The sequence below is a fragment of the Oncorhynchus masou genome, chromosome 18 (genome assembly GCF_036934945.1).
Source record: "Oncorhynchus masou masou isolate Uvic2021 chromosome 18, UVic_Omas_1.1, whole genome shotgun sequence".
In the NCBI taxonomy this organism is placed as follows: domain Eukaryota; kingdom Metazoa; phylum Chordata; class Actinopteri; order Salmoniformes; family Salmonidae; genus Oncorhynchus; species Oncorhynchus masou.
The window spans coordinates 37,793,906-37,817,793 of NC_088229.1; the positions used below are offsets into that span (position 1 = coordinate 37,793,906).

General features: G+C 45.2%; 1 protein-coding gene and 1 non-coding gene across 3 annotated transcripts in view; one reads left to right on the forward strand and one right to left on the reverse strand.

Moving 5' to 3' along the window:
* The window catches only part of LOC135504528 (paired box protein Pax-7-like), a 65,111-nt gene extending 51,103 nt beyond the window's left edge, over positions 1 to 14,008 (forward strand). For both annotated transcript variants that reach the window (XM_064923206.1, XM_064923207.1), the window contains exons 8-9: positions 9,955 to 10,210; positions 13,131 to 14,008. In XM_064923206.1, the coding sequence (XP_064779278.1) occupies positions 9,955 to 10,210; positions 13,131 to 13,246 (372 nt within the window). In that variant the 3' untranslated portion in view covers positions 13,247 to 14,008. The remainder of the gene's footprint in view (positions 1 to 9,954; positions 10,211 to 13,130) is intronic.
* A 3,990-nt stretch (positions 14,009 to 17,998) lies between these two features.
* Positions 17,999 to 18,053, reverse strand: LOC135505332 (U7 small nuclear RNA). The gene has a single exon (XR_010450266.1). It is a non-coding gene; the product is annotated as a U7 small nuclear RNA (small nuclear RNA).
* Between the last annotated feature and the right edge of the window lie 5,835 nt (positions 18,054 to 23,888).

Below are 23,888 nucleotides of genomic sequence, written 5' to 3' on the forward strand. Positions count from 1 at the left end.
CCCACGCAGTTGCAAAGGCCTGTTAGATCAGTAGCTGTGTTTCTTTATTACACTCTATGGGCTTGGCATTAACAGGATCTTAAATACTGATCATATAGGCATATATATAGTATACAAAACCTTAAGAACACCATCTTTTTCCACAACATAGACATATTAGGAAAGTATACTCATTGTATATACTGTACATTTCCATTATTTCCATAAGAGACTTCATTATAGAGGTTCTGAGTTCCTTTTAACAGCTATTTTCACAGCCTGTTATCTAAACCACAGACAGTAAGTACACAATGGCTATCAAATAGAATGGAATATATGAATGGAAACATAACCCTATCTTAGGGATGCAGGCAGGCTACAGCATACACTAACAGCCTTGGAGAGTGGTTTTCTCAATCTAAATCACCCTTTTCCCCATATAGTCTTCCTGCTACTATAGGACAACAACATTACCTCAATTGTCCCATTGACCAGTAGCAGGGTTCAATTTCAATCAGAAACAATTTCACTATGGGTACAGATCGGTGTTCTTATTGTGCCATAACCTCTGTGGGTCTTTTTTGTGACTCCTTGGGCCTCAGCCTTTCACAAGGTGGAACTGTCCGGTCAAAGTTCAGCATTCGGTCAAAGTTCAAAGGTCAAAAGTTTGGAAGGTCATTGAATCTGGACTGTAGGGGGGCTCTGGCCACTGATGTGAACCTGCACCAGACACCCAGAGGTGAAAGATCAGCAGGGTGCATGTGCTTCCTGTTGGTCACAGATACCACTCTGACAGGTGGGGAAGCCGTGATTGATTAGCCTGGATGGTGAGTGTAGGGTTTAGTCTGGTTTAACCAGGCTAGTAAGTTAATGATAAACCTTAGCATAGCAAAAGGTGCGACTGTCACTCCGGTCAATCAGACCATGTTGGTGTTGGTCCAATGTTACTGTACCGTAGGCTGACTTTTCACCATTGATGAACAGCCTTTCCGTTGCTCCTCTTTGAAGAAACGTATACAAAACTTCAGAGAGGAAAGTAACCTATTTTTTCAATTATTTGAAATTGATTCTCTCTCTGTCTCGCTCTCTCTCTGCACTGCGGTCACCAGCTGGCTTGTGCTAACAGCAGCCCTCTCCCACTCGGTCTCCAGCTGAGAGCCATTTCACAATTTATTTGCATGTAATTATGGGCTATGAGGTTCCAATATTAGCACTGTCAAGAACAATTTGACCTGACATTCTTCACTGGGCCAACTCCCCGCTGTTTTAAGCAAACAAAACTCCCCCCTCCGTCCCCCTCTCTCGCTTCCTCCCTGCCTCAGTGAGTTCCCACTTCCCACCATCCGGTAGCAGCACCGGCTCTTGCGGGCTGGTCGGAGAGAAAAAAAACACACTCTGGCGAAATCATTAAAGGCTGCCGTTTAATTTGGTGGAGGCGGCGGAGTGGAGAGGCGGGGGAGGGAGCAAAAGGGGGGAGGAGAAGTGGAGAGGGGTGCAATGGAGGAAAGCTTACCTTGTTCCCGGCGTTCCTGAATCTATCCCGGTTCCATCGCTGTCATATTACCCGGAGAGGGAGAGCAGGTTGCTGCTACGCCTCCTCTGTGATGTGAGCCCCATAGAAAGCATTAACCTTTGGTTAGTGAGGGGCCTTGTAACACTTTGGAGTGGTTAGGAAGCGCTGACGGGTTTCTCCTATGCCACGGCTTCACTCTACTAAGCCAAGGCACACACATACAGAGCAGTTAGCAGTGCAGGCGAGAAATGTCCACGTTCAAAATATAAAAAAAACATGGCAAAGGATGAATATTGACGACGCTAGAGTATCACACTGATATGGTTTTAGTGGTAGCTCATTTACATAATAAAAACATATGGGCATTCTCGGTATGAGTCAGCCTAGAATGTTAATATTTGTTGCTTACTGCAAACATTTTTACTAAAGAGTACATACTAAATAGTATGTAGTAATTAGTCCACAGTATGTAGTTTTAGTACGTAGTAGGCAAGACAGATTCCGGCCACGGCCCATGTCACAGTGTGTGGTAGGAAGTGTGTTGCAGATCACTGAGGGTTAAAGGAGCCATATGGCCAGTGTTTCCCATAGCTAAACGGGTTGTGGTAAAATGACAGCTTGTTTGGTTACACGTTAATCGCTGTCATCTGCGCCTGGCTTGTCCCTGCCCAGTTCCTGTCACTGTCAATCAAACGCCTAATTTGAGTCAATTAAAGACTTCCAACGGAGCACCCTTCCTCCCTCCATTTCTCCCTTTATCGCTATCTCCTCCTCCCTTCACCAGCCCCAGTCTCAGCCTCAGCCTCAGCTCCAGCCTCAGCCCCAGCCTCAGCCTCAGCACCAACCTCAGCCCCAGCCTCAGCTCCAGGCTCAGCCCCAGCCTCATTCCCAGCATCAGCTCCAGCCTCAGCCCCAGCCCCAGCCTCAGCTCCAGCCTCAGCCTCAGCCCCAGCCTCAGCTCCAGCCTCAGCCTCAGCTCAAGCCTCAGCTCCAGCCTCAGACCCAGCCCCAGCCTCAGCCCCAACCTCAGCCCCAGCCTCAGCCCCAGCCTAAGCTCCAGCCTCAGCCCCAACCTCAGCCCCAGCCTCAGCCTCACTTCAGCTCCAGCCTCAGCTCCAGCTCCAGCCTAAGCCTCAGCCCCAGCCTCAGCCTCAGCCCCAGCCTCAGCCTCAGCTCAAGCCTCAGCCCCAGCCTCAGCCCCAACCTCAGCCCCAGCCTCAGCCCCAACCTCAGCCCCAGCCTAAGCTCCAGCCTCAGCCCCAACCTCAGCCCCAGCCTCAGCCCCACTACAGCTCCAGCCTCAGCCCCAGCCTAAGCTCCAGCCTCAGCCCCACCTCAGCCCCCAACCTCAGCCCCAGCCCCAGCTTCAGCCCCAGCCCCAGCCTCAGATCCAGACTCAGCCTCAGCTCCAGCCTCAGCCCCAGCCTCAGCCCCAGCCTCAGCCCCAGCCTCAGCCCCAGCCTCAGCCCCAGCTCCAGCCCCAGCCTCAGTCCAAGACTCAATCCCAGCCCCAGCCCCAGCCTCAGATCCAGCTCCAGCCTCAGTCCCATCCCCAGCCTCAGCCTCAGCAACAGCCCCAGCCCCAGCCTCAGCCTCAGCCTCATCCTCAGCCCCAGCCCCAGCCCCATTCTCAGTCCCAGCCTCAGCCTCATCCCAACTCTCATCCCCAGCCTCAGCCCCAGCCTCATCCTCAGCCCCAGCCCCAACCACAGCCCCAACCTCAGCCCCACCCTCAGCCTCAGCCCCAGCCTCAGCCCCAGCTACAGCCTCAGCCCCAGTCTCAGCTCCAGCTCTAGCTCCTACCCTTCAAAATTCCTCACCCACGCCTCCCATCGTTTGTTGTATTTTTGGCCGACGCTGTTTTTCACTTTCAATTAATGTGCTGTGGCCAATTAAGGCACTGACATGCGACCGGGTGCCCCAATCAGCACTGTCATCTGCTCCCTGCCACCCTGCCACCACCCTTGGGTCTGACAGAGCGATGGATAGAGAGATGGATGGAGAGAGAGAAAGAAATAGAGAGAGCACAAGAAGGGGGAAATTGTGAGAGAGGCAGGATAGAGAGGACATAAAGAAATGGAGAGAGATAGACAGAGAGAGGGAGAGTGAGTTAGAGTGGGAGATAAAGAGTGAGAGATAGAGGGAGAGAGGTTCCGTCCTGTTGGCTGCTCAGAGATGCTAATTACCCAGCTCTGTCTCCACGGTGACAAAACCTGCTAAATGTATTTATGCATTGGCTTTTACTTTGAAATAGACACTTAGGGACTAGACCCAGACTACCCACCTTGATGGGGGACTGGGCTACAGTATTAGAATAGGGGTGTTAACTTGTAACTGGGTTGCAGTATATATTAGAGTTGAGCAGTTTTTGGAGGCACCCATTTTATTATTTTCTATCTTTCATGCCATGGACCTCTTCTTTGCAGATTTTACATTTCAATATTTTAATAGAATTTCCAACTGTACGGTGCTGAAAATGTTATATTTTTTCAGTGCGCGAACATACTTTCACCTGGTGGCCGTGGCTGATTCTCCTAAATAGCAAATAGTAGCTACTTCATTTACATTACAATTGAATACAGCAATATAATCTGAGGTCACTATTATCTGTCTCTTGAATTGGCATGCGATTACATCAGATATGCCAAAATGATCTATTTTTCAATAGCAGTATTGCTCGACGAATACATTTGTTTTTCATTTGGGGTTGATTTGTTTGCGTACAACTCAGGCTTCATGACATTGAAATCTTCTTTTTTTCAATGATGGGGGAGTTGGGATTTCAGGATTATTGCCTTTGACAATGAACCCATCTGCTTGCCGTAGAATGGCATAAGCTGATCTTGTAATTACTGATGATTGCATCAGATATTCACAATTCAATACTGTCATGCTTCTTAATTAGCTGTTTTCATCTCTGCTTCATATAGTTGCACCGGTCGCTGACTTAATTTCCATATAGGCGACATACTCTACATTTATGCTACGTTAATGAGATATCAACCTACATTGAAAAGCCTTCAACAAATAACTCAGTATGAGGGTTGGCAATGGGAGTCATTCTGTGGCCATACAGATAACCTGGTGACATTTGGAGTGCTCAACCTTTGTTCAACCTACAACCAACATAGTAAAAGGCTACAACCTACACTGAGAAGCCTTCGACAAAGAACTCAAACCATCATAAGCTGGTATCACGGTTGGAGATCTGGTGGTGAGTGGGAGATGTCATTCTGTAGACTTGAACCTGGTGACATTTGGAGTTGTCCGTCTTTGTTCCACCTACAACTAACATAATATCAACCCACATTGAAAAGCCTGGCAAAAGACTCTAGCTAACCCCCATAAGCTGGCATCAGGGTTGAAGATCTAATGTCGAGTGGGAGACATTCTGTGGCTTTCAGATAACCTGGTGACATTTGGAAGGCTCAATCCTTCCCACTCTGCGCCCGACCCCTTTACCTGCCGACCACTGAGGGGCATGAAGGCACCATTCTGGGGCGTTTGAGTCAGGGTGAGAGGAGAGGCTTATCCAGTCTCCTCCAGAATGTGTGTGTGTGTGTGTGTGTGTGTGTGTGTGTGTGTGTGTGTGTGTGTGTGTGTGTGTGTGTGTGTGTGTGTGTGTGTGTGTGTGTCTGTGTGTGCATGCTGGTGTGTATTTGGAGCATGGAGTGGGCTGATGGCACTGAGGTTGGCTACAGACAGACAGAAGGTCCTATCAGCTCGGCAGGCAGGCAGGCCCGCAGGCCTACACAGCAGTCCTACAGGGGCCTTTGTTACTCATCCCTCCTCCATCCATCCCTTTCTCTCTCTCCTTCTCGCCCCTCTTTCCTCCTACACCACTCACCACTCCTTTCCATCATCAGACCTGTGCTGTGAGAGGGAGAGGGGGAGGGGGAGGGGAGGAGGGAGGGAAAGAGAGGGAGGGAAAGAGGGAGGAAGAGATATGGGCCAGGTGGAGTGGTTTTTGGTTGTGTGGGGATGTCGTGCACAGTGTGATCTATACTCCCACGTGTGGTTTATTAAGACAGTGTTTCGTACCTTGCCAGTTTACAGTGTCTCTCTGTAGGTGGACTCCTGCTATGAAGCCTTACTCTGGGTAATGTAGTCTGTCATATTTTTTTGAATAGGGGAACTTTATTCACAATGACAAAGAGAAATATTCACGATATTGCAGTACAGGTAATGAACACGTTCAAATGCCAGAGGATTGCAGGCAGAGTAGAAAGAGATACTAATTGTTGAATTATTATCAATCAACCTTGAAATGTGTACATGCAGTATTTAGACATTCCGTCGTATAAGTTATGAGGGCACAGCTTGACAGCGCATCATACTGAAACCAGCATCGTGTTCATTCCAGATGAAATAGGACATCTCATTACAATGCAAATAGTATGTATCAGTTCCAGTCGTGTGAGACTACCACTCTATTTTGGGGGGCTATTAGAAAGAGAAGGCCATTAAATTGGTTCTGTCTCCGCCTCCGTAGCATTTCCACTTCGCTCCAGCTGAGAAAAAAACTGCCGCAACCGGGTCTGTCTGTTTCGGTGCCGGAAACCCAACAAACAGCGAGCTCTCGTCGAACAGTCACACAGAGACAAAAAATATAATTTAACAGTTCAGGAAATTAGGATTGCATGAAAGGCGGCTTTTTTGTGTTGCAAACGTGCTATTTATTTATCTGAAAGGGTGCACATTGTATCAATTTACGCTTCTCCGTTTACACGGCCGGAGGCTAGGGGGCTCAGAAGTTGAGAGAATTAATTACTTGTTTTATTATTATTTATAAAGTAATCTATCTGGTGTGTGTGTGTGTGTGTGTGAGAGACAGACAGACAGACAGAGAGTGGGAGGCAGGGAATGCCCTGAGGCAGTGTCCTTTAAACTAGGTCCTGGCTTACATTATCTCCCCTTCCAGAACTGGCACAGACAGCAGACAAATGAAAACTGAGCTAGTAAAGGGGATGTTTCCCAAAATGAGAGAGGGTGAGCGAGGAGGGGGAGGAGGAGGAGGATGAAGGGGTAAGAAAGGGGGAGGGAAAAAGAAGTGAGAAGGGTGGCGAGGGTTGAGAGGGTTGGAGAGCCACGGAGAGGAGCACATTGTTAAGAGAAGAGGGAAAGTTAAGTGTGTTTTTCGACCAGGGGGTATTTTTGCACCACTTCAGAGAAGCTTTGTCCCCCTCTCCCCCCCCTTCCTCTCTCTCTCCCCTTCTATCTCTCTCTCCCCTTCTCCCTCTCTCTGGCCTGATCGTGGTCTTTGAGTTGGAGAGTAGAGAGCCTGGGGATATTGTTTGTCAGCCGGGTTGATTGGCAAACGTTCCCTGCTTCCTCCCAGCAGTCCTATCAGATACTAAGAGGTTACACTCAAACATGTGGAAAGAATATAGATTTTTACTTAGTGACGGTGGTAGTGGAAGTGCAGGAAATAATAGATTACAACGGCAACCCATGGCCGAGGTCTGGACCTCACTGTGCCTACACTCCCCTCCACCAACCATCTCTGTCTCACACACACACACACACACACACACACACACACACACACACACACACACACACACACACACACACACACACACACACACACACACACACACACACACACACACACACACACACACACACACACACACACACACGCATGGAATGAACACAGGCAGTGTGGCTAGGGTCACAGCAGATCGTGTCGCTACACTGTGTGGCTTCCACAACTGTAGAGAGAGCCAGTCACTCACATCCCAGAGACAGCCTTCCATTGACTGCAGTGCTGGAAGAGGCTGGAGAGACCGAGCCGACAATATCTCACAACATCTCTACATGAGTCTCACATAAAGGCTTCGGCTATAGCTCTTGCTGCACTCTCCAAATATTCCCCTACGAGTCGCCGATTTAATTGACGTCAATAAGGTTATGCTAAATATGAAGATTTGAATAATTTGGGCTTTCAGTGCCACAATGGGCTCACCATGGTGACAGAACGCTTACCCGCTGCCCTGAATAGAGGTGTCAGGCCCCCTTACCTCATCCCCCTCGTCCTCCACACGGAGGCTTTGACACCTCCCGGGTCGCCTCTACCCCACGTAGTGCTCTAAATCGCCTTCCTGGGGAGACTCAAGCCCCTTAAACGCTCCTCAGACACACACTAATGCCCTCACCGGGCGCTGGGGGAAATTCTGTCAAATGAAGGAGAAAATAACGGCCTGGGTCGGGCAGAAGAATGAGGATTGAGGATTACAGGTACTTTACTAAAAGAGTTCTTAACGTTTCGTTACGATGTGTCCATCTTGGAAAACGAATATAATGTAAAATGGAGAATTTCATACTTGGCCATCATTAATGACTTTTTCCTCTCTCCAGAAAGACTAAAAACTACGAGATAAAACATGTATATCGGCCTATAAATACACTATAACACCATTAAAAGAATTACCCCTTTTTTTAAAGGAGGGTGACATGACTGTTGAGGAAGTGTGCGTGGAATGTGGCGTGAATTCTAATTGGAACCACTAGATTTAGCATGGAGCTGATAGCATTGCGTTTAATTTAAGGGACAGATAAGAGAAGAGTGGAGGAGAATGGAACCGCAATGAAGCGCCTGTTAAGTCCCTCTCTCTGCCCTCCAGCCGCTTGCCTATCCTAGACCCCCTCGCAGAGTCCCCTGTCCCCATACACTCATGTTCCCTACACCCTACTCAGCTAGCACATAATGTATTGAGAACCATATGCTTCTTTCTTGGGAGAGCGCTTCTATTAGAATTCTATTCTAACGTTTAGAAAACGTTCTGTTTTACCGGTCAGGAAACATATGGCTTCGTTCCCAGAACCAAAAATCTGTCGTTCTGCACCTGAGCAAGGCAGTTAACCCACTGTTCCCCGGGCACCGAAGACGTGGAAGTCGATTATGGCAGCCTCCCGCACCTCTCTGATTCAGAGGGGTTGGGTTAAATGCGGGAGACACATTTCAGTTGAATGCATTCAGTTGGTCAACTGGCTAGGTATCTCCCTTTCCATTTCCCTTTCCAATGGAAAACCAAAAACATACGTTCCCACAACATCCAATGAATCAAATGTGCTAGCTGGGTATGTAGTGTACCCTTGTCCCCTTACACCCTACATGTAGTGCAAACTTGTTCCCTACACCTACGGTGTGTACCATTGGCTCTTATGTCTCTTATGTTATGTACCCCTCTCCCCTACACCATATGCACTTGTTTGTGCACACGTAAATGCATGAAAGTGTGAGTGTCTGTGTGTGCACTTTGAAGGGCTGATACATCTGTCCTGGTCTTGGTACAGTAGCTGGTGACCTCGCCCTCCTTCAGGGACCTCCTGTGGCCCTTATTTAAAACAGACAGGTTCTGGGTTGGGCTGAGGCTGCATGTGGGCTTGATTGTGTGGCCTGCTCTATTACTGGCTAATTGGTTTAGCAGCAGGAGTGTAAAGGAGCCAAAGGGCACTAGAGCATAGCAGAGACTCAACAGGAACCTGATGTTGTAGCTAAAGGAGGCTCAGAGTGTGTGTGTGTGTTTATTTTTGTATTGTGTGCCTTTCCCTCCATTTATCCATGCACTTCTCCCCATTCCCATCTTAGCTTGTCGACATACTCTAATGTCAAGTTTAGTTCAAACAGCTGGGTTGTCATGTTTGTGTGTGTGTGTGTGTGTGTTCTACCCCTCATCATGTTTTGCACATTGAAAACAAATATTCTGATCTCCAGTACACTTGTTTGGTTCTACTGAACTGTACATTCTTATTACACCAGAGTGTTTCATAATCCCGATCCCCAATAAACAGGTTGTTTCTCTCAGTCCGCTGACCCTTGTATTCTTACTTTCATTGTGATGATCACCATGTTCCTTATATACTATACTACTTTTATAGGGTGCCATTTCAGAATGTCTTGTCACGACACCAAACCAGGCAGCACTGGAAGTTTGACATGTCATCACCTACAGTGTGTTATCTGTGCAGATCAAAGCTGAAGGAAGACATAGCTGCTGTGTCTGTCTGCTGAAGTCTCCAGAGGCATCTAATGGAGACTCCTTAGGATCTTATTTAAACAGTGTGAATCATTCATGAGCTCTGGGAGACAGAGCTGCTCTGGGAGAGCTGCAGGGGCTACTACAGATTAGGAGGGCTCCCCAAGCGCTTGTTGTGGAGCAGGCCCTGGGACGAGAGGTGTCTGCCTCTGCCAAGAGAACCCCCCCCATCTTTATCTTCATCTCTACATCTCTTTCTCTGCCCACCCTCCTCTTGCTAGTGTCAAAAGAAACACTGCTTGCCTCAACGTTAGTTCAGTCATCCACTTAATAACTCCCAATATTATAGACGGAGCAACTTTCTATATTTTGTCAAGTTTGTTATGCAATAGTTGAACCCTTTGCCTATATATACTGTACCATTGATCCACAGCACACTGACTGAGCTTCTCCTCTCCCCCCTTCCCTCCATCCCCCCAGGTGATGAGCATCCTGAGTAACCCCAGCGGCGTGCCCTCACAGTCCCAGCATGACTTCTCCATCTCGCCCCTCCACGGCAGCCTGGAGTCGTCCAACTCCATCTCGGCCAGCTGCAGCCAGCGCTCCTCAGACCAGTCCATCAAGACGGTGGACAGCATGGCCTCCTCCCAGTCCTACTGCCCTCCCACCTACAGCACCACCAGCTACAGTGTGGACCCTGTTACGGCCGGCTACCAGTACAGCCAATACGGACAGAGTGAGTCGTGGGTTACTAGGGGTAACGACATGCAGGGGCTTTAGGATACGTGTCGTTTGAGTGACACCGTCACCTCTTCTGTTGTAGCGCAAGACATGAAGTGCCTGACAGCTATAGTCTTGTGCCATTGAAATGGCTAGGTGTGTATCAAATCAAATCAAATCGTATTGGTCACATGCACATGGTTAGCAGATGTTATTGCGAGTGTGGCGAAATGCTTGTGCTTCTAGTTCTGACAGTGCAGTAATATCTAAGAAGTAATCTAAAAAATTCCACAACAACTACCCAATACACACAAATCTAAGTAAAGGGATGGAATAAGAATATATACATATAAATATATGGTTGAGCGATGACCGAGCGGCATAGGAAAGATGCAATAGATGTTATAAAATACAGTATATACATATGAAATCAGTAATGCAATACACATGTGTGTGTGTTTTTGAGTACGCCTCCGTGGGTACACACCCATCTAATGGAAGAGGTTTGGAGTGTGTGTGTGTTTGATTTGCTTTTATTTAAGATGTGTAGCCTGGGTGACAGGAGAAAAGAGCTTCCCTTCGAGGGTGAACAAGTATTTACCCCCTTTCTGATATTCTCTATTTTTGTTATCAGAACCAGAGCTTACAAATAACACAAACATGGTATACTTATTTTATTTATTTAATTAACAAATCAAATGTATTTATATAGCCCTTCTTACATCAGCTGATATATCAAAGTGCTGTACAGAAACCCAGCCTAAAACCCCAAACAGCAAGCAATGCAGGTGTAGAAGCACGGTGGCTAGGAAAAACACCCTAGAAAGGCCAAAACCTAGTAGGAAACCTAGAGAGAAACCAGGCTATGAGGGGTGGCCAGTCCTCAAAGTTATGCAACATCCATTTTCCTTATGTGAAAATGTAATTGCCCCCTTACACTCAATAACTGGTTGTACCACCTTTTGCTGCAATGACTCCAACCAAACGCTTCCTGTAGATGTTGATCAGTCTCTCATGTCGCTGTAGACTTAGTTGTGTGTTTTGGATCATTGTCTTGCTGCATGACCCAGATGCGCTTCAGCTTCAGCTCACAGACGGATGGCCTGACATTCTCCTGTAGAATTCTCTGATACAGAGCAAAATTCATGGTTCCTTCTATTAAGGCACGTCGTCCAGGTCCTGAGGCAGCAAAGCATCCCCAAACCATCACACTACCACCACTATGCTTGACTGTTGGTATGAGGTTCTTACTGTGGAATGCGGTGCTTGGTTTTTGCCAGGCATAATTACTTTTTCACACAGGGGAATTGCATAACTTTGTTAATTAAATAAAATATGTATACCATTTTAGTGTTGTTTGTAAACTCTGGTTCCTTTTATCTAATATTAGGTTTTGGTTGAAGATCTGATAACAAAAATAGAGAAAATCAGGAAGGGTGCAAATACCTATTCACGGCACTGTAGGTCTTCCCCCCCGCCCCACACACATACACATACAGATACACAAACACACGTACGCACACACCACACACACACACGCACGCACACACATTCCCTCCCCAGCTGTCAGGGTGACGGACAGGTCGGCAGACGTCCTCCCCGCCCACAGGTGTGCCTCTCCTACCGTTACACCTCTACTCCTGACAGCTTCCTTTCTCTACTTACCGTCAGCCCCGTCAACACCCCCGACAGCAGTCTGGCACGGTCTACATTAAGACGCACACAAGCACACACAGACACACACACATACTGTGCCCCTCTCCTGTCACACCCTCTCCACTTCCTCCTCTTTTGACAAAAGAAGGGGTTCAAATCACCTGCAGCGGGGAGGAGCATCAGAAAGAGCGACAGACTAGACATGTTTATAAAAAAATAATGGAAGATGGGCCAATAAGCCCTAATGCCAGCATGCTAATATCCACCTTCAGCAGCCTGTCTGTGCCATGTCTAAGGCTGTATAAGCTGGCCTCCGGTTGGCTCCTTTGTTCGGCGATGACACATTTTCTCCTAATATCAGTCATTTGAATTGGACACAATCTCAAAGGAGCCAATTGAGGCACGCACATAGGGGACGGACAGATAGAGACGCAGACATCAATGCAGACGTGCACACAGTAAAGACAGACAGACAGAGCTACCCGCAATCTATTTCTATCTGCACGTTCCATAACGTTGTTCCCTACGTGGCCCATCACTAGGATGGAGGGTTAAATGGAGGGCTTCCTTAGTCTTGCCCCCTTGTTCCTTCCTAGTTCTCCTGTCCTCTGTTTGTCCCCCCTGACGCCCAGCCCTGCGGCCCATTGGCTACACCTCTGCCCCAACCAATCAGCCTCTCCTAATGTCTTTTTAGCTTGTGTGGGGAAATTGAAACAGTGTGAGGTGTGAGCTAGATCAATACCCAGCCCCTGGGTTGTCATGGGGGAATGTAGGTAGTTGGGGTTTGACCCCATGACCCAGTGTCTGCCCGCAGGTGAGAGTATACACGTGTTCCTGATAAAGTTCTATTCTAGTATTCGGTCAGTCAATTCAGGAGATCAGAGACCCGTCCAGTCACAGCCCTGCCTGGTAGGATGACTGGCCGAACCCTGGGGGCCGGGTTAGTTAGTTAGTCACACCGTGGCCGTGTTGAACAGGATGTGTGTTTTGAATGGGGGACACACATTTACACACACACAAATGTTTGTCTCTGTAACACGCATACACACGCACGTACACACGAATGGGTAGTGACTATAGCGAAAGCATTTGCAGGCGGGGAACCAAAGGAAGCCCCAGGTTACTGCTAAATACGGTACATGTGCCAAATGTATTTGTAAAAAATCTCTATAAAATCAAACATTATTGATTGCTTGATTTAATTGTATTCATTCATTATGATGGTGTCTTTTCACAGTAGGCTAAGTACGTGTGTATTTGTCCTGTGCTTCCATCTGCAGCTGCTGTGGACTACCTGGCGAAGAACGTGAGCCTGTCCAGCCAGCGGAGGATGAAGCTGGGAGACCACTCAGCCGTCCTGGGACTACTCCAGGTGGAGACGGGACAGGCCTACTAGATTAGTCGCACTACAGTCCCCCATCTCCCCCACACTAGCCCCTTGACCTGCTACTGGCGCCTCTCCCTCACCCCTATCTCTCTCACCGCCACCTCCATCACCAACGGGAGAGCCAGAAGTGTGTGTGTGTGTGTGTGTGTGTGTGTGTGTATGTGCAGACGTGTTTCTGTTTTTGTGTGTGTTTGTGGGAGAGAGACAAGACAGAAGATCAAAGCACTTGTAGTCTCGAAGAGAGAAATGGACTGAAATTGAAGCAGCCATTCCAGGAGGAGGAGCAGGGAGCTGTAGCTACAGTCTCTTTCCACTGTTCAACCATTTCACAATTCCTCCTCTCATCCTCAACCAAGAGACCCTTACAGGGCTATGGCGAGCTAGAGGGGAATGAGCTCCTACTGTCTTGGGCCCCATATTGAAATGGCCTGCCCGACCTACGCTACCAAGAGTTAGCACATGCAGGCCGAACAAGTGTAGCTTATCTTTCATTCCCAAGTTTTTGGACCAGGTCATTTGTTACGGTACTTAGCTACTGGTGTTATAATTCTATTTGTCATTATAACTGTGGCTGTTCCTATTGCTGTTCAAAATTATAATTATTGTTACAATGTTGTTTACTTTCCATCTTGTCAAAGATTTCATTGGCGTTTGCTGGTATTATTTGAACAGATGATTTAGAGGAGCTTACAGAGAAAGAAGGGAGGGGGTGAAAGAGAGAGAGAAAGAGAGGGAGGAGGGGCTTACGGAGAAAGAAGGGAGGGGGGTGAAAGAGAGGGAGAAAGAGAGGGAGGAGGGGCTTACGGAGAAAGAAGGGAGGGGGGTGAAAGAGAGAGAGAAAGAGAGGGAGGAGGGGCTTACGGAGAAAGAAGGGAGGGGGGAGAAAGAGAGAGAGAAAGAGAGGGAGGAGGGGCTTACGGAGAAAGAAGGGAGGGGGGAGAAAGAGAGGGAGAAAGTTGAGAAGGTCTGATAGCAGCTTGCTACTGAAGCCTCTCATGTCATGGATTTTGACCTTCCCACTCTAATCTCGTGCCCGACATTTCTAAAGGAACTTAAAGGCTACTCTGTGGGACGTTGAGCTCCCCAGAATCATCTGGGAATGAACGGCCAATGGGAAACTCCTAATTCCAGAGGTCCGCTTCACCCAGCCTCCCCCAGGCATTGATTGGCTACAGGGACCAGAGGATTGTTTTGAGGGGAAGAAAATGTTCAATGTTCAAGGACATCCATGTGTTTAGCTAACACTAGGTCAATCATTACTTGCCATTACCATTCCGAGGTTGTTTGGAGGTCTTTTCATGGGTAGTGGCGGTTTTAGTGTGTCATACTTAATGTATGTGTGTCTTACAAAATTATGACCAATATATTTGCATTATTTCTCTCTAAAACAAGAGTGGTGCAGCATTCCAAAATCACAAAGTACTTGAACTATGGAATTTCATTCTATTTTTTATTTTACATTATTTTGTTTGAAAACCATTCCAAGATATTACAATTTGTATTGAATATTTGTGCCATACAAACTGTTTTATTATCTGTCTCACATTATGCATCCAAGAAAATGACTCTAAGTTCTTAAAAGTTATAGTATTCACATAAGTCTGATATAATATGAAATAGCCCCCCAATACATAACAGATGTAAAATAAAACGTAAATATTAAAACTGTAGAATCTGATCGTATTGGAACCAACCATATTCTGGTTAAGTAAAAAAAAACAGTGAATATTTCATTCAAAAACTGATTGTGTATGGGTTGTTTATATGAAAACATGTTTTGTACTAAAACATATCAATGATGATTATGAGTTGAGATGGTTGAGAAGACATTGATGGTTGAGTGAATGCTGCATCTCTTGAAGTCTTACAATGTATATTTGTGTTACATTCCTGAATATTTGTTTGTTTCATTTGCTCCTTTTACTATGTTGTATTGATGTAAAAAAAAAAAAAAAAATACAAATTGTATTTTAGCTTTTGCTCTTAAAAATGATTGATGAACATGAACAATACCACTCAATTCACCAATTTCTGTAACTGGAAAATATGGATGTTAACCAATATCCACTGATCAAGAGAACAGCTGAGACATTTTCACATGAAAAAGTGTATCAGAGCAGGAATATTGAATTGGTACTCAGACCTGAGAGAAAAAAGTCATTATTCACATTTACATTCCTATTGGAAGTTGATTCTTCCCCCATTTTAACAGACGTTCCCCTCCTGTTGGGACCAATGGATTGTTCCTGTCAACCCTCACAGACAACATCTTACGTTCCCCTCCTGTTGGGACCAATGGATTGTTCCCGTCATCCCTCACAGACAACATCTTACGTTCCCCGCACTTACCTATCTCTTCCTGGGGCATAACATGAGGCGCGGACACTGACCCTTGAACTTGCTGTGGGGTAACATGGCCTCATATGCTCATTTTGGACACACACATACCTGAATGACTTTCCAGGACCTTAAAGGGATACTTCGAGATTTTGGCAATGAGGCCCTTTGTTTACTTCCCCAGAGTCAGATGAAATTGTGGACACCTTTTTTTAATGTTTCTGTGTCCAATATGAAGGAAGTTAGAGGTAGTATTGTGAACCATTGCTAACTAGCGTTAGCACAATGACTGGGAGTCTATGGGTATCTGCTAGCATGACTTCCAGCCATTGCACTAACGCTCCAAAGCAATGCCCCTAGAGCAATTTAGCAACTTCCTTCAAACAGCACACAGAGACATAAAAATGGTATCCACGAGATCATCTGACTCCTGGGAAATAGATCATTGCCAAAATCCTTGAAGTATCACACCCTCTCATCCAAACCAGTCCAATCAGTATTTTCAGGAAACCCACACAGACTTTACGGCTGCTGTGCCAATCAGTGCTCCCCACAACCCTTCCAATTTGTGTATTTTCTACGAAAAGAAACAGAGAAAAAAACAACACGTCTCTGACCTCCCCCTCTACACCAGTTGCCCCCGCCTCCCGCCTACCTGTAGTTTTTTTTTTACTCTTGCTTTATTCTATTTCTGTTCAGCATGTGTGTATATTACCATGGCATAATTTATTCTACTGTATGAAGTATTAGAGTAGTGGGAAACTTGTATTGGCATTTACTACCCTCAGCCTGTTGGTGTGTTGACTGTAACACTGGCGTAACTGTTATCAATTAAAGCTCTAAAACTGGACCAAGACCACTGATTGGTCGACTCTTTTATTTCACTGTCCTTTATACTTATTTAGTACTTTATACAGTACCTAAGTACCATACATTTGTATAAGTACTGCTGTATATTTCATACGGGATCTGGTTCTGGTTTACTGTGATCAAATAGTGTTGACCTCTGCTTCTCAAACATACTGTTATTTTCCCCATGATAATCAAATCTTTAATCGTAATAGGCAGAATAGAAGAGAAATTTAATGCAGGCGTTTTACATTCAGAAATTCACATTAGCTCATAGGACAAAATACCCGATCATAATATCCCCTTTCTACTACATTCCAGAAAGCTTTGATGTCAAGTACATCTATATGATATGATTTAAGATCCCAAGAATCCCCATTTGTACAATCCAGAGTTGAATGAGCCAGTGTTACCAGGGGCATCACTACAGTGGGGACTTTCTTCGTGACCTCACAGAGGAGGCAGTATGGGGATGTTAGGCCCTCGGGGCATCGGGGCCCTCGTTATGTGTCGGTCCCCAGTAAGAATAGCTGGTGCCATTGGTGTCGGCTAATGGGAAGCCTAGCAAATCAAATCAAATTCTCAGGCCCGGGCCCATATAGACAAAGCATCTTAGAGTAGGAAATTAGGGCTGAGAATGGAAACATTTTACTCATATTGTTATGGGTAAAAATAAAACCTTATGCACGAGCCTCTTTAGTTTAGATTTAGGAGAGCTGTCCAAACCAGTTGAGAGTTACCAGGAGGTGTCTTGATAATAGAAAAAGGCTGTGTGTTTTGTGCCACATGCAATTGCTTTGGAGTTGTTAAAATAATGTTTTGCACTTGGGACAATCATTTCACGTGGCCTATTTCACATGATATGCCTAAATACTTAGAACCACTAGCGATGCTAATCAGTATCACACGTTTTTCTTTCGATTATTTATTTAACACACATCATTTTTATTTCAAGTGATCCTTTTGGAGCCCAATATCACATCATCATCAGCATGTTAACAAATAGGTTGTGATTTGATGCCTACTGTGCCAAAGCAATTTAGAGTTGTTAAACTGAAGTGACGAGACTGGCGAGTGTAATATAACGGTAATAGTATACAAAAATCCACTTTTAACAACTATCAGAATTTGTTAAAAAAAAGGTTAAGCATGCCAACAAATTGATCGTATCAGGCCAAAGTGATATCAAACATTTTACCATTGCAACTTGTGATGGTTGTCTAAAGCTTGCTATAGAGTCCACAGCTGGCGATGACTCATCATAATTGGTTATTCCCCACCACCCACATGGAAAAATAATAATATAGTGTATACTATGGTAGGAATACTATAGTGTTCACTGTAGTGTTTTTGGAGGACTTTACTGTAGTATTCACTAATGTGTTTCTGCAGTCTTCAGCCCGCAAAAACACTACAGCGAATACTGTAGTATTTACACTTGACTATAGTATAAATACTGTAGTATGAAAAAGAGTAGAATATAGCATAGCAATAACTGTAGTGTTTTTGCAAACTATAGTATACTGTAGTATTTACTGTAGACATTTTTGTATTATTATCTTTGATATAGAGGTGGGGGGCATTCTCCTTGAGGATACCTACTGGAGAAATACTAAAAGATCAAATGTTCCATATCCTGTTGGTAGAACTGGGTTCCGAACAGAGTTTAGCACTTTTGCTCTTTCCTAAAACCACAGGGAACACAATATATTGTCTATACTTGGCATGTAGGTTTCTCACTTATGGGTGGCACAAATTGAGATATGGGGGAGGGGGATTGGCAGGATGTATGCAAATTAAATAATGTCATATTTACTAGAGTTTCTTAGGACTGTAGTGCTTTTGCAGACATTTCTGTAGTATTTACTACAGTTTTTTTGTGTGGATAATCCTGTAGTATTTACTGTAGTATTCTACAGTACAGTTCAAAATTCTATACAAAGCACTATACATGATCGAGGGATACTACAGTGTGTAGAATAGTATTTTACACTATACTACAGAATTCTATAGTACTAAGTTCTAAGTACTGTAGCATTCTATAGTAAACTGTAGTATTTTTTATGTGGGCATATGCAAAAATGTCAATGAGCATCATCACTATCTTTCCTTTGAGTTACCTCAAACTGTCGTGATTACCAGCTGAGATAACATTTTATGAATTGATTTTACTCCTGTCTGAGCAGTGTCTTTACATAATCCTAAAACCCACTCTGAGCTGGGAGCTTTTTTTTATGTCTTAGAAAAGGATTCCAAGGACCTTTTCTGAGATGCTTTGTGGATACTGCCCCTGACCACAGAGGCTATTTCTAGGCAGCATGTCTTGGGTCCATTTATTAATTTAGCAGACGCTCTCATCCAGAGAAACTTACAGCAGTGAGGACATACATTTTCTCATACTGGTCCCCTGTGGGAATCAAACCCACAACCCTGGCATTGCAAGCACCATGCTCAATCAATTGAGACACACATGTACAGTATAGTACAGTATAGTGTCTATAGTGTCTATGTGTGTGGTGTGTGTGTTTGTTTGTATTGAATGTCTCTTCTCAATTTCTGTACTGAAAATATTAAAAGTGATCACACTTAAAAGCGTACTCTGTCACTTTAACTTATGGTCCACCTTGCTGCCCACAGCCTGTACTTGTTTTGGTAAATGAGGTGTGTTTTCTGTGCAAATTCTAGGCCAAATGTGTTTGCAGTAACTTTGGTTGTAGCTGCTTGGGAAATTAAAGTTACAGATTCTACCTTTAGAAAAATATGAACCTACTTGCCTTTTTATCTTCTAATTTATTAAAGTGAGGTACTGTACATGACTGACACTTGGGAAAGAGGAGCATGTAACCCCCCATTACATCAGTTCCCATCCACCTTGAGGAGAACCCCTGGCAAAAATATTCAAATCCAGTCAATAATCTAAAACCTGGCTATGGAGTGAGGGCTTTGCACCAGGGGGGCTCAGCTCACTGGTTCCCCACTCTCTGTGACCCAGCCCTTCTATCCTAACACAGTAGTGTTCCTCGTGACTAATAATGGGTTAGAGTTGGCCCTCAGAGCAGCCAGGCTACATCCAGGACCTGGGTAGGCTGATTTAACCAGCCACTCAATGCATTCTATTTAATGAAGACATGGCCATAATGGAAAACTGGATCAAGTCATCACAAAATATTTAAATGTTACGTTACATGCTATATTCCATATTACAAGTGGAAATGTATAGTAAAGATTTTATTTTATTTATTATGATTAATTACTGCATGTATTGTATTGGAGTTCTGGTCTGAGAAGACAAAAAATATTGGCGCTTTGAATTCTAATTATACAGAGATAACATATTGAAAACACTTGGCAAGGAGTAATCTATTAAAGCAATTAACCTGGCAGCCGAGAGTACAAGGTCCCGCACCTTCTCAGTAATGAGTATTTTGGGTCAGTTCAACGTTATCATTACGACAGAAGGGAAAACCGCCAGGAGGTATGGAATGATTAAAACCTGTTTGAAGAAGTTTCGAGGGCCGCTCTCCCGCTCTCCCGCCCCCTGGCCTTTCCTCTCCTTCCCTCTCTCCTCTGCTCCCTACTCCCACCAGCCCCCTGGGGTATTGTGTCGTTCTGAGTCTGCTGTGTCAAACACTTGAAAATGTCACAATGAAAGCACTTACAAAGCCTAACATCTCCCTAAATCCTATAATTATTCCAGGATACATTAGGTACCTGAGCCGCGGCTCTCAGATGGGCGCTGAGGGGATTCCACTGGATTCCGACATTCCCACAATCAGCTTACGGAGACAGATCGTCATGATTGGCTAATAACCTGGAATGGTAAGTAGTGTGCTTAAGTCAGGAGAGATTGTTGGGGAGAAGAATGTATCCTTTTTAACTAACACTGTCATTCCTGGGCCGCCTTTTATTTTGGTGACAGATTTTATTCTAGCTGACTACAAAAGGGTACGAGGCAACATTTTCAGAACTAGCCCCCCCACCCTTCCCCCCACCCTTCTTTCATTTCAAGTTCCTCTTAAAACCTCCATCTTTCATGTGCTAGGCCTATATCACCAATCCCCTGAATGTACGATTACAGTCCTCAATATCAACCTCTGGTGTTATGCACCCTACCCTCTCCCCCTCCCTGCCCTCTCCTAGAACCCCACTCGCTAATCCCCACACTCCAGCATCACTCTCAGTATTAAGCTGGGAGGAAACTGGAGGTCTTTACTAACCCCGCTGCTCTCCGAAGACACTCAATCAGCCTCATTGAGGAAAAGAGCCCAGTCGACACATTTGAACCAAAAGTCTTTAGCCCCGTCTGTAAACTCTCCCTTTCAACGCCAGACGAAGTGTCAATACCACCACCCTCATCGACCGCCATCTCACCAAGGGGAAAAAGGAGGCAAAGAAAGAACGCCCTTGGGATTTTAACTTGAAAGAGCCTTAAGTTGTTGAATGCAGAAAAGCCCAAATATGAGATAAGATAAAAATGCAGAGGTCTTGTATTTATTTACATAAGTAAAGATCAGTTGAGTTTTGAGACTAATTCATATTAATGCAGAGCATGAAAATGAGTTGAGACAGTGGCAAACCCAAATAACGAAGAAACCCCACCACATATTTAGTCAGGGAATACGTACATAAACTCTTTTTTAAAAGAAGGGAGCTCCTAACAGGCGTGAAGCCTGTGCATAGACTAATACACAGAGACAATTTTTCTAGATAATAGCCTATCACGCAGGATACAATTTAAATAAAAAAAATGTAATTTTCACCTTGAAATGAACAAATGATTACAATTTCTATACAAATTAAGGCATCCAGGCTGTGCCTCAGTACTGTGCTGGGGCCATGAAACTTGACATAATTACCATGAAATACATTTTCAAATATTTGTATTTTGTCCATCGTTTTAGAACATGCCCATCTCTGCCTTCTGCAAGCTTGTGATCTCACCTTCTGGGGATGATACAAAAAAGAGAGAAGAAAATCATCTAAGATGAAAACCCCCTTCAACAGATGAGATAACAATTTGAAAAGGGGGAGAGAAAAAACAAACAGTAAATTGCAGCGGTTGAGCCTGGCACCCCCTGCAGTTATCTCTTAGAGCCAAATGATGGCTTCTTATCGTGGGAATCATATCTAATGGTTATCTGCTCAGATGCTTCTCTTCTCACCCCCCCCCCCTTCCCCTACTCTCTTGCCTCTTCTCTCAATCCACCCCAAAGTAGTTGTTTATACCTGATTATAAATCTGCCTGAGTAGAAAAGATGTTAACTTGTGCGTTTCAGATTGAGAGTCAGAATAAATTGGGAGCTATATGAAAGGAGAGGCGTTTAATTTCAAGGAGAGGCGTTTAATTTCTTGGCGGGTAGAGGAGCCGTGGGGGGCTCTGGGTGATGCATACTGCTGTTTGTTCAAATGACAATTTCATTTAACAGTATAACTAAAATGTTTGCTATTGCTTCTCCACTGATGAGGCAGGTATTATCACATGTTAAGACATGATAAAGTGACAAACCCATCCCTCAGCTGTGGTTGACACCACACATGCACCTACAGGTCCCTACACCTTCCTCCTCAATAAATGTTGTCTGTCAGATTCCGGGACCTGAGAGACAGACGTACATCAGATCTCAGCACTTGACCCCATAATACCAGAGGTCAATGCCACACCGCTGGCGATTTCACACCCGAGATGAGAAGGAAATGAACAGTGAGGCCCTCTGAAGCAGTGCCTTGTGGGGAAAGTGGCCATTCTGCAGGCTTGGCTTCCTTACAGCTGCGCTCCCCTTTTCACTGTGGGGCCACAGGTACAATGGAGAGCTGCAGAGACAGAAAGGAAGAAAGAGAGAGAGCGAGAGAGAGAGAGAGAGAGATCGCTTTGCCTCAGCCTGGCCCCCCGTGGCCCTCCCTCTACCCCCCCACCACGGGTTAGCGGGCACAGCTGGAGAGCAGCTCCTTATGCATTCATGAGCCGACGTTGCGGCTAAATAAAAAGCTTCATTACAACGCTAAAGTGTTACTAATTACATGTACCTGCCACCCGGCAACCTCTGAAAATCTAATGTGACACACTCGATTGGAAAATCTATTCCACCGCACTGCGCCCCTCTGCTCCGTGGAAATGTCCCTAACCTCCACCCCACCCATTTTAGCTCTCTTGATATTTACTATTCTGTTGCCATTATGTCCAACCAAGCCCTTTGCGCTGTCTGTCACGACCCTAATATTAGCTGAAAATTGGACTTTGCAAACGTAACAGGGGAGGAGGTGAGGGGGACTGGGGGAGGAGGAGCCCAGTAGGGGGGCCCAGCCACATCAACCCCCTTCTGAGAGGAGGCAGAGAGGAGGAGAATCTCAAGTCCACTGGTGTTTACTTTCACTGACAGTGTCTGTCTGTGCAGCATTAAGCTAGCTATGCTTAACTGAAGGTGTTTCAACACAGCACAAATGTGAGGTCAAGTAGCATTGTTAATCATTTCATTGGAATTAATTGAATAAGGGTTCGGGAAGACAGACAGATTAATCAAATAGATTTTTGAACAACAATTGCTGTGCTATTCTTGGCTTTCTTACTCGCACTGATTTTGGTAATAGCTGCTTTTTTTATACTTACAATGTCTTCGATGTGATTGTCTTACCGCATCGACTGTAGGGCGTTCTGGACAAGAGCGTCTGCTAAATGACTTTAATGTAAATGTCTACTTCCTTAAACCCTTTAAGGGGGAGGGGTACTAAGCTTAAATATGGAATTGTTTTAAGATGGTCATACAATGGGGGCTATAATACCCCTTTAGGTACTATAGCCCATAGAAATGCATAAATGGCAAAAAATGCATCATAAAGATTAAGGTTTTGAAGTGTCTTTGTTATATCTAGGAGATATAAGAAAGCTCAGGAAATATCTCGTAGAGATTATCTCATTGGTGCTCACCAAGACCTGGTTGGCGAAACCTTTGCTGCTCCCCCTTGCAGAGGTAGTGCAGCACATAGCATGCCAAGACCACGGTTTTCATGAAGGTGTAGTGGATGTCGGAGTGTTTTTTTAGAGGATCATTCATCTCCCCTTGAGGTGCCCAAATGTGTGCTCCATAACTACTCGGATAGGTTCTGTCTGGAGAAGCCCTTCACCAACCACAGGAGGAGAGGATATGTAGGATCTCCTGCGATCAGGAGAGGTACTTACACTCCTTCTACATCAACCTCAGCCTGGGTTCACGTCTGAGGGTATTTGTACAGGTTGGATGTGGCCAAGACAACTACCCTGATTAGGTATTTGTTATCCACAACCACATGTAGGATGTTGGATGGCCAGCCATTTCTGTTAACAAAATCCTGGTATCCCTCTAATGGGGGAAGAATTGGGATATGAGTCCCGTCCAGTGCTCTGTAGACGTGAAGCACACCATGTGTCAGGCAGTTGTGACACGTTATCTCCTGTGCCTCTATATCTCCAGGCAGCTTGATATGGCTCCTC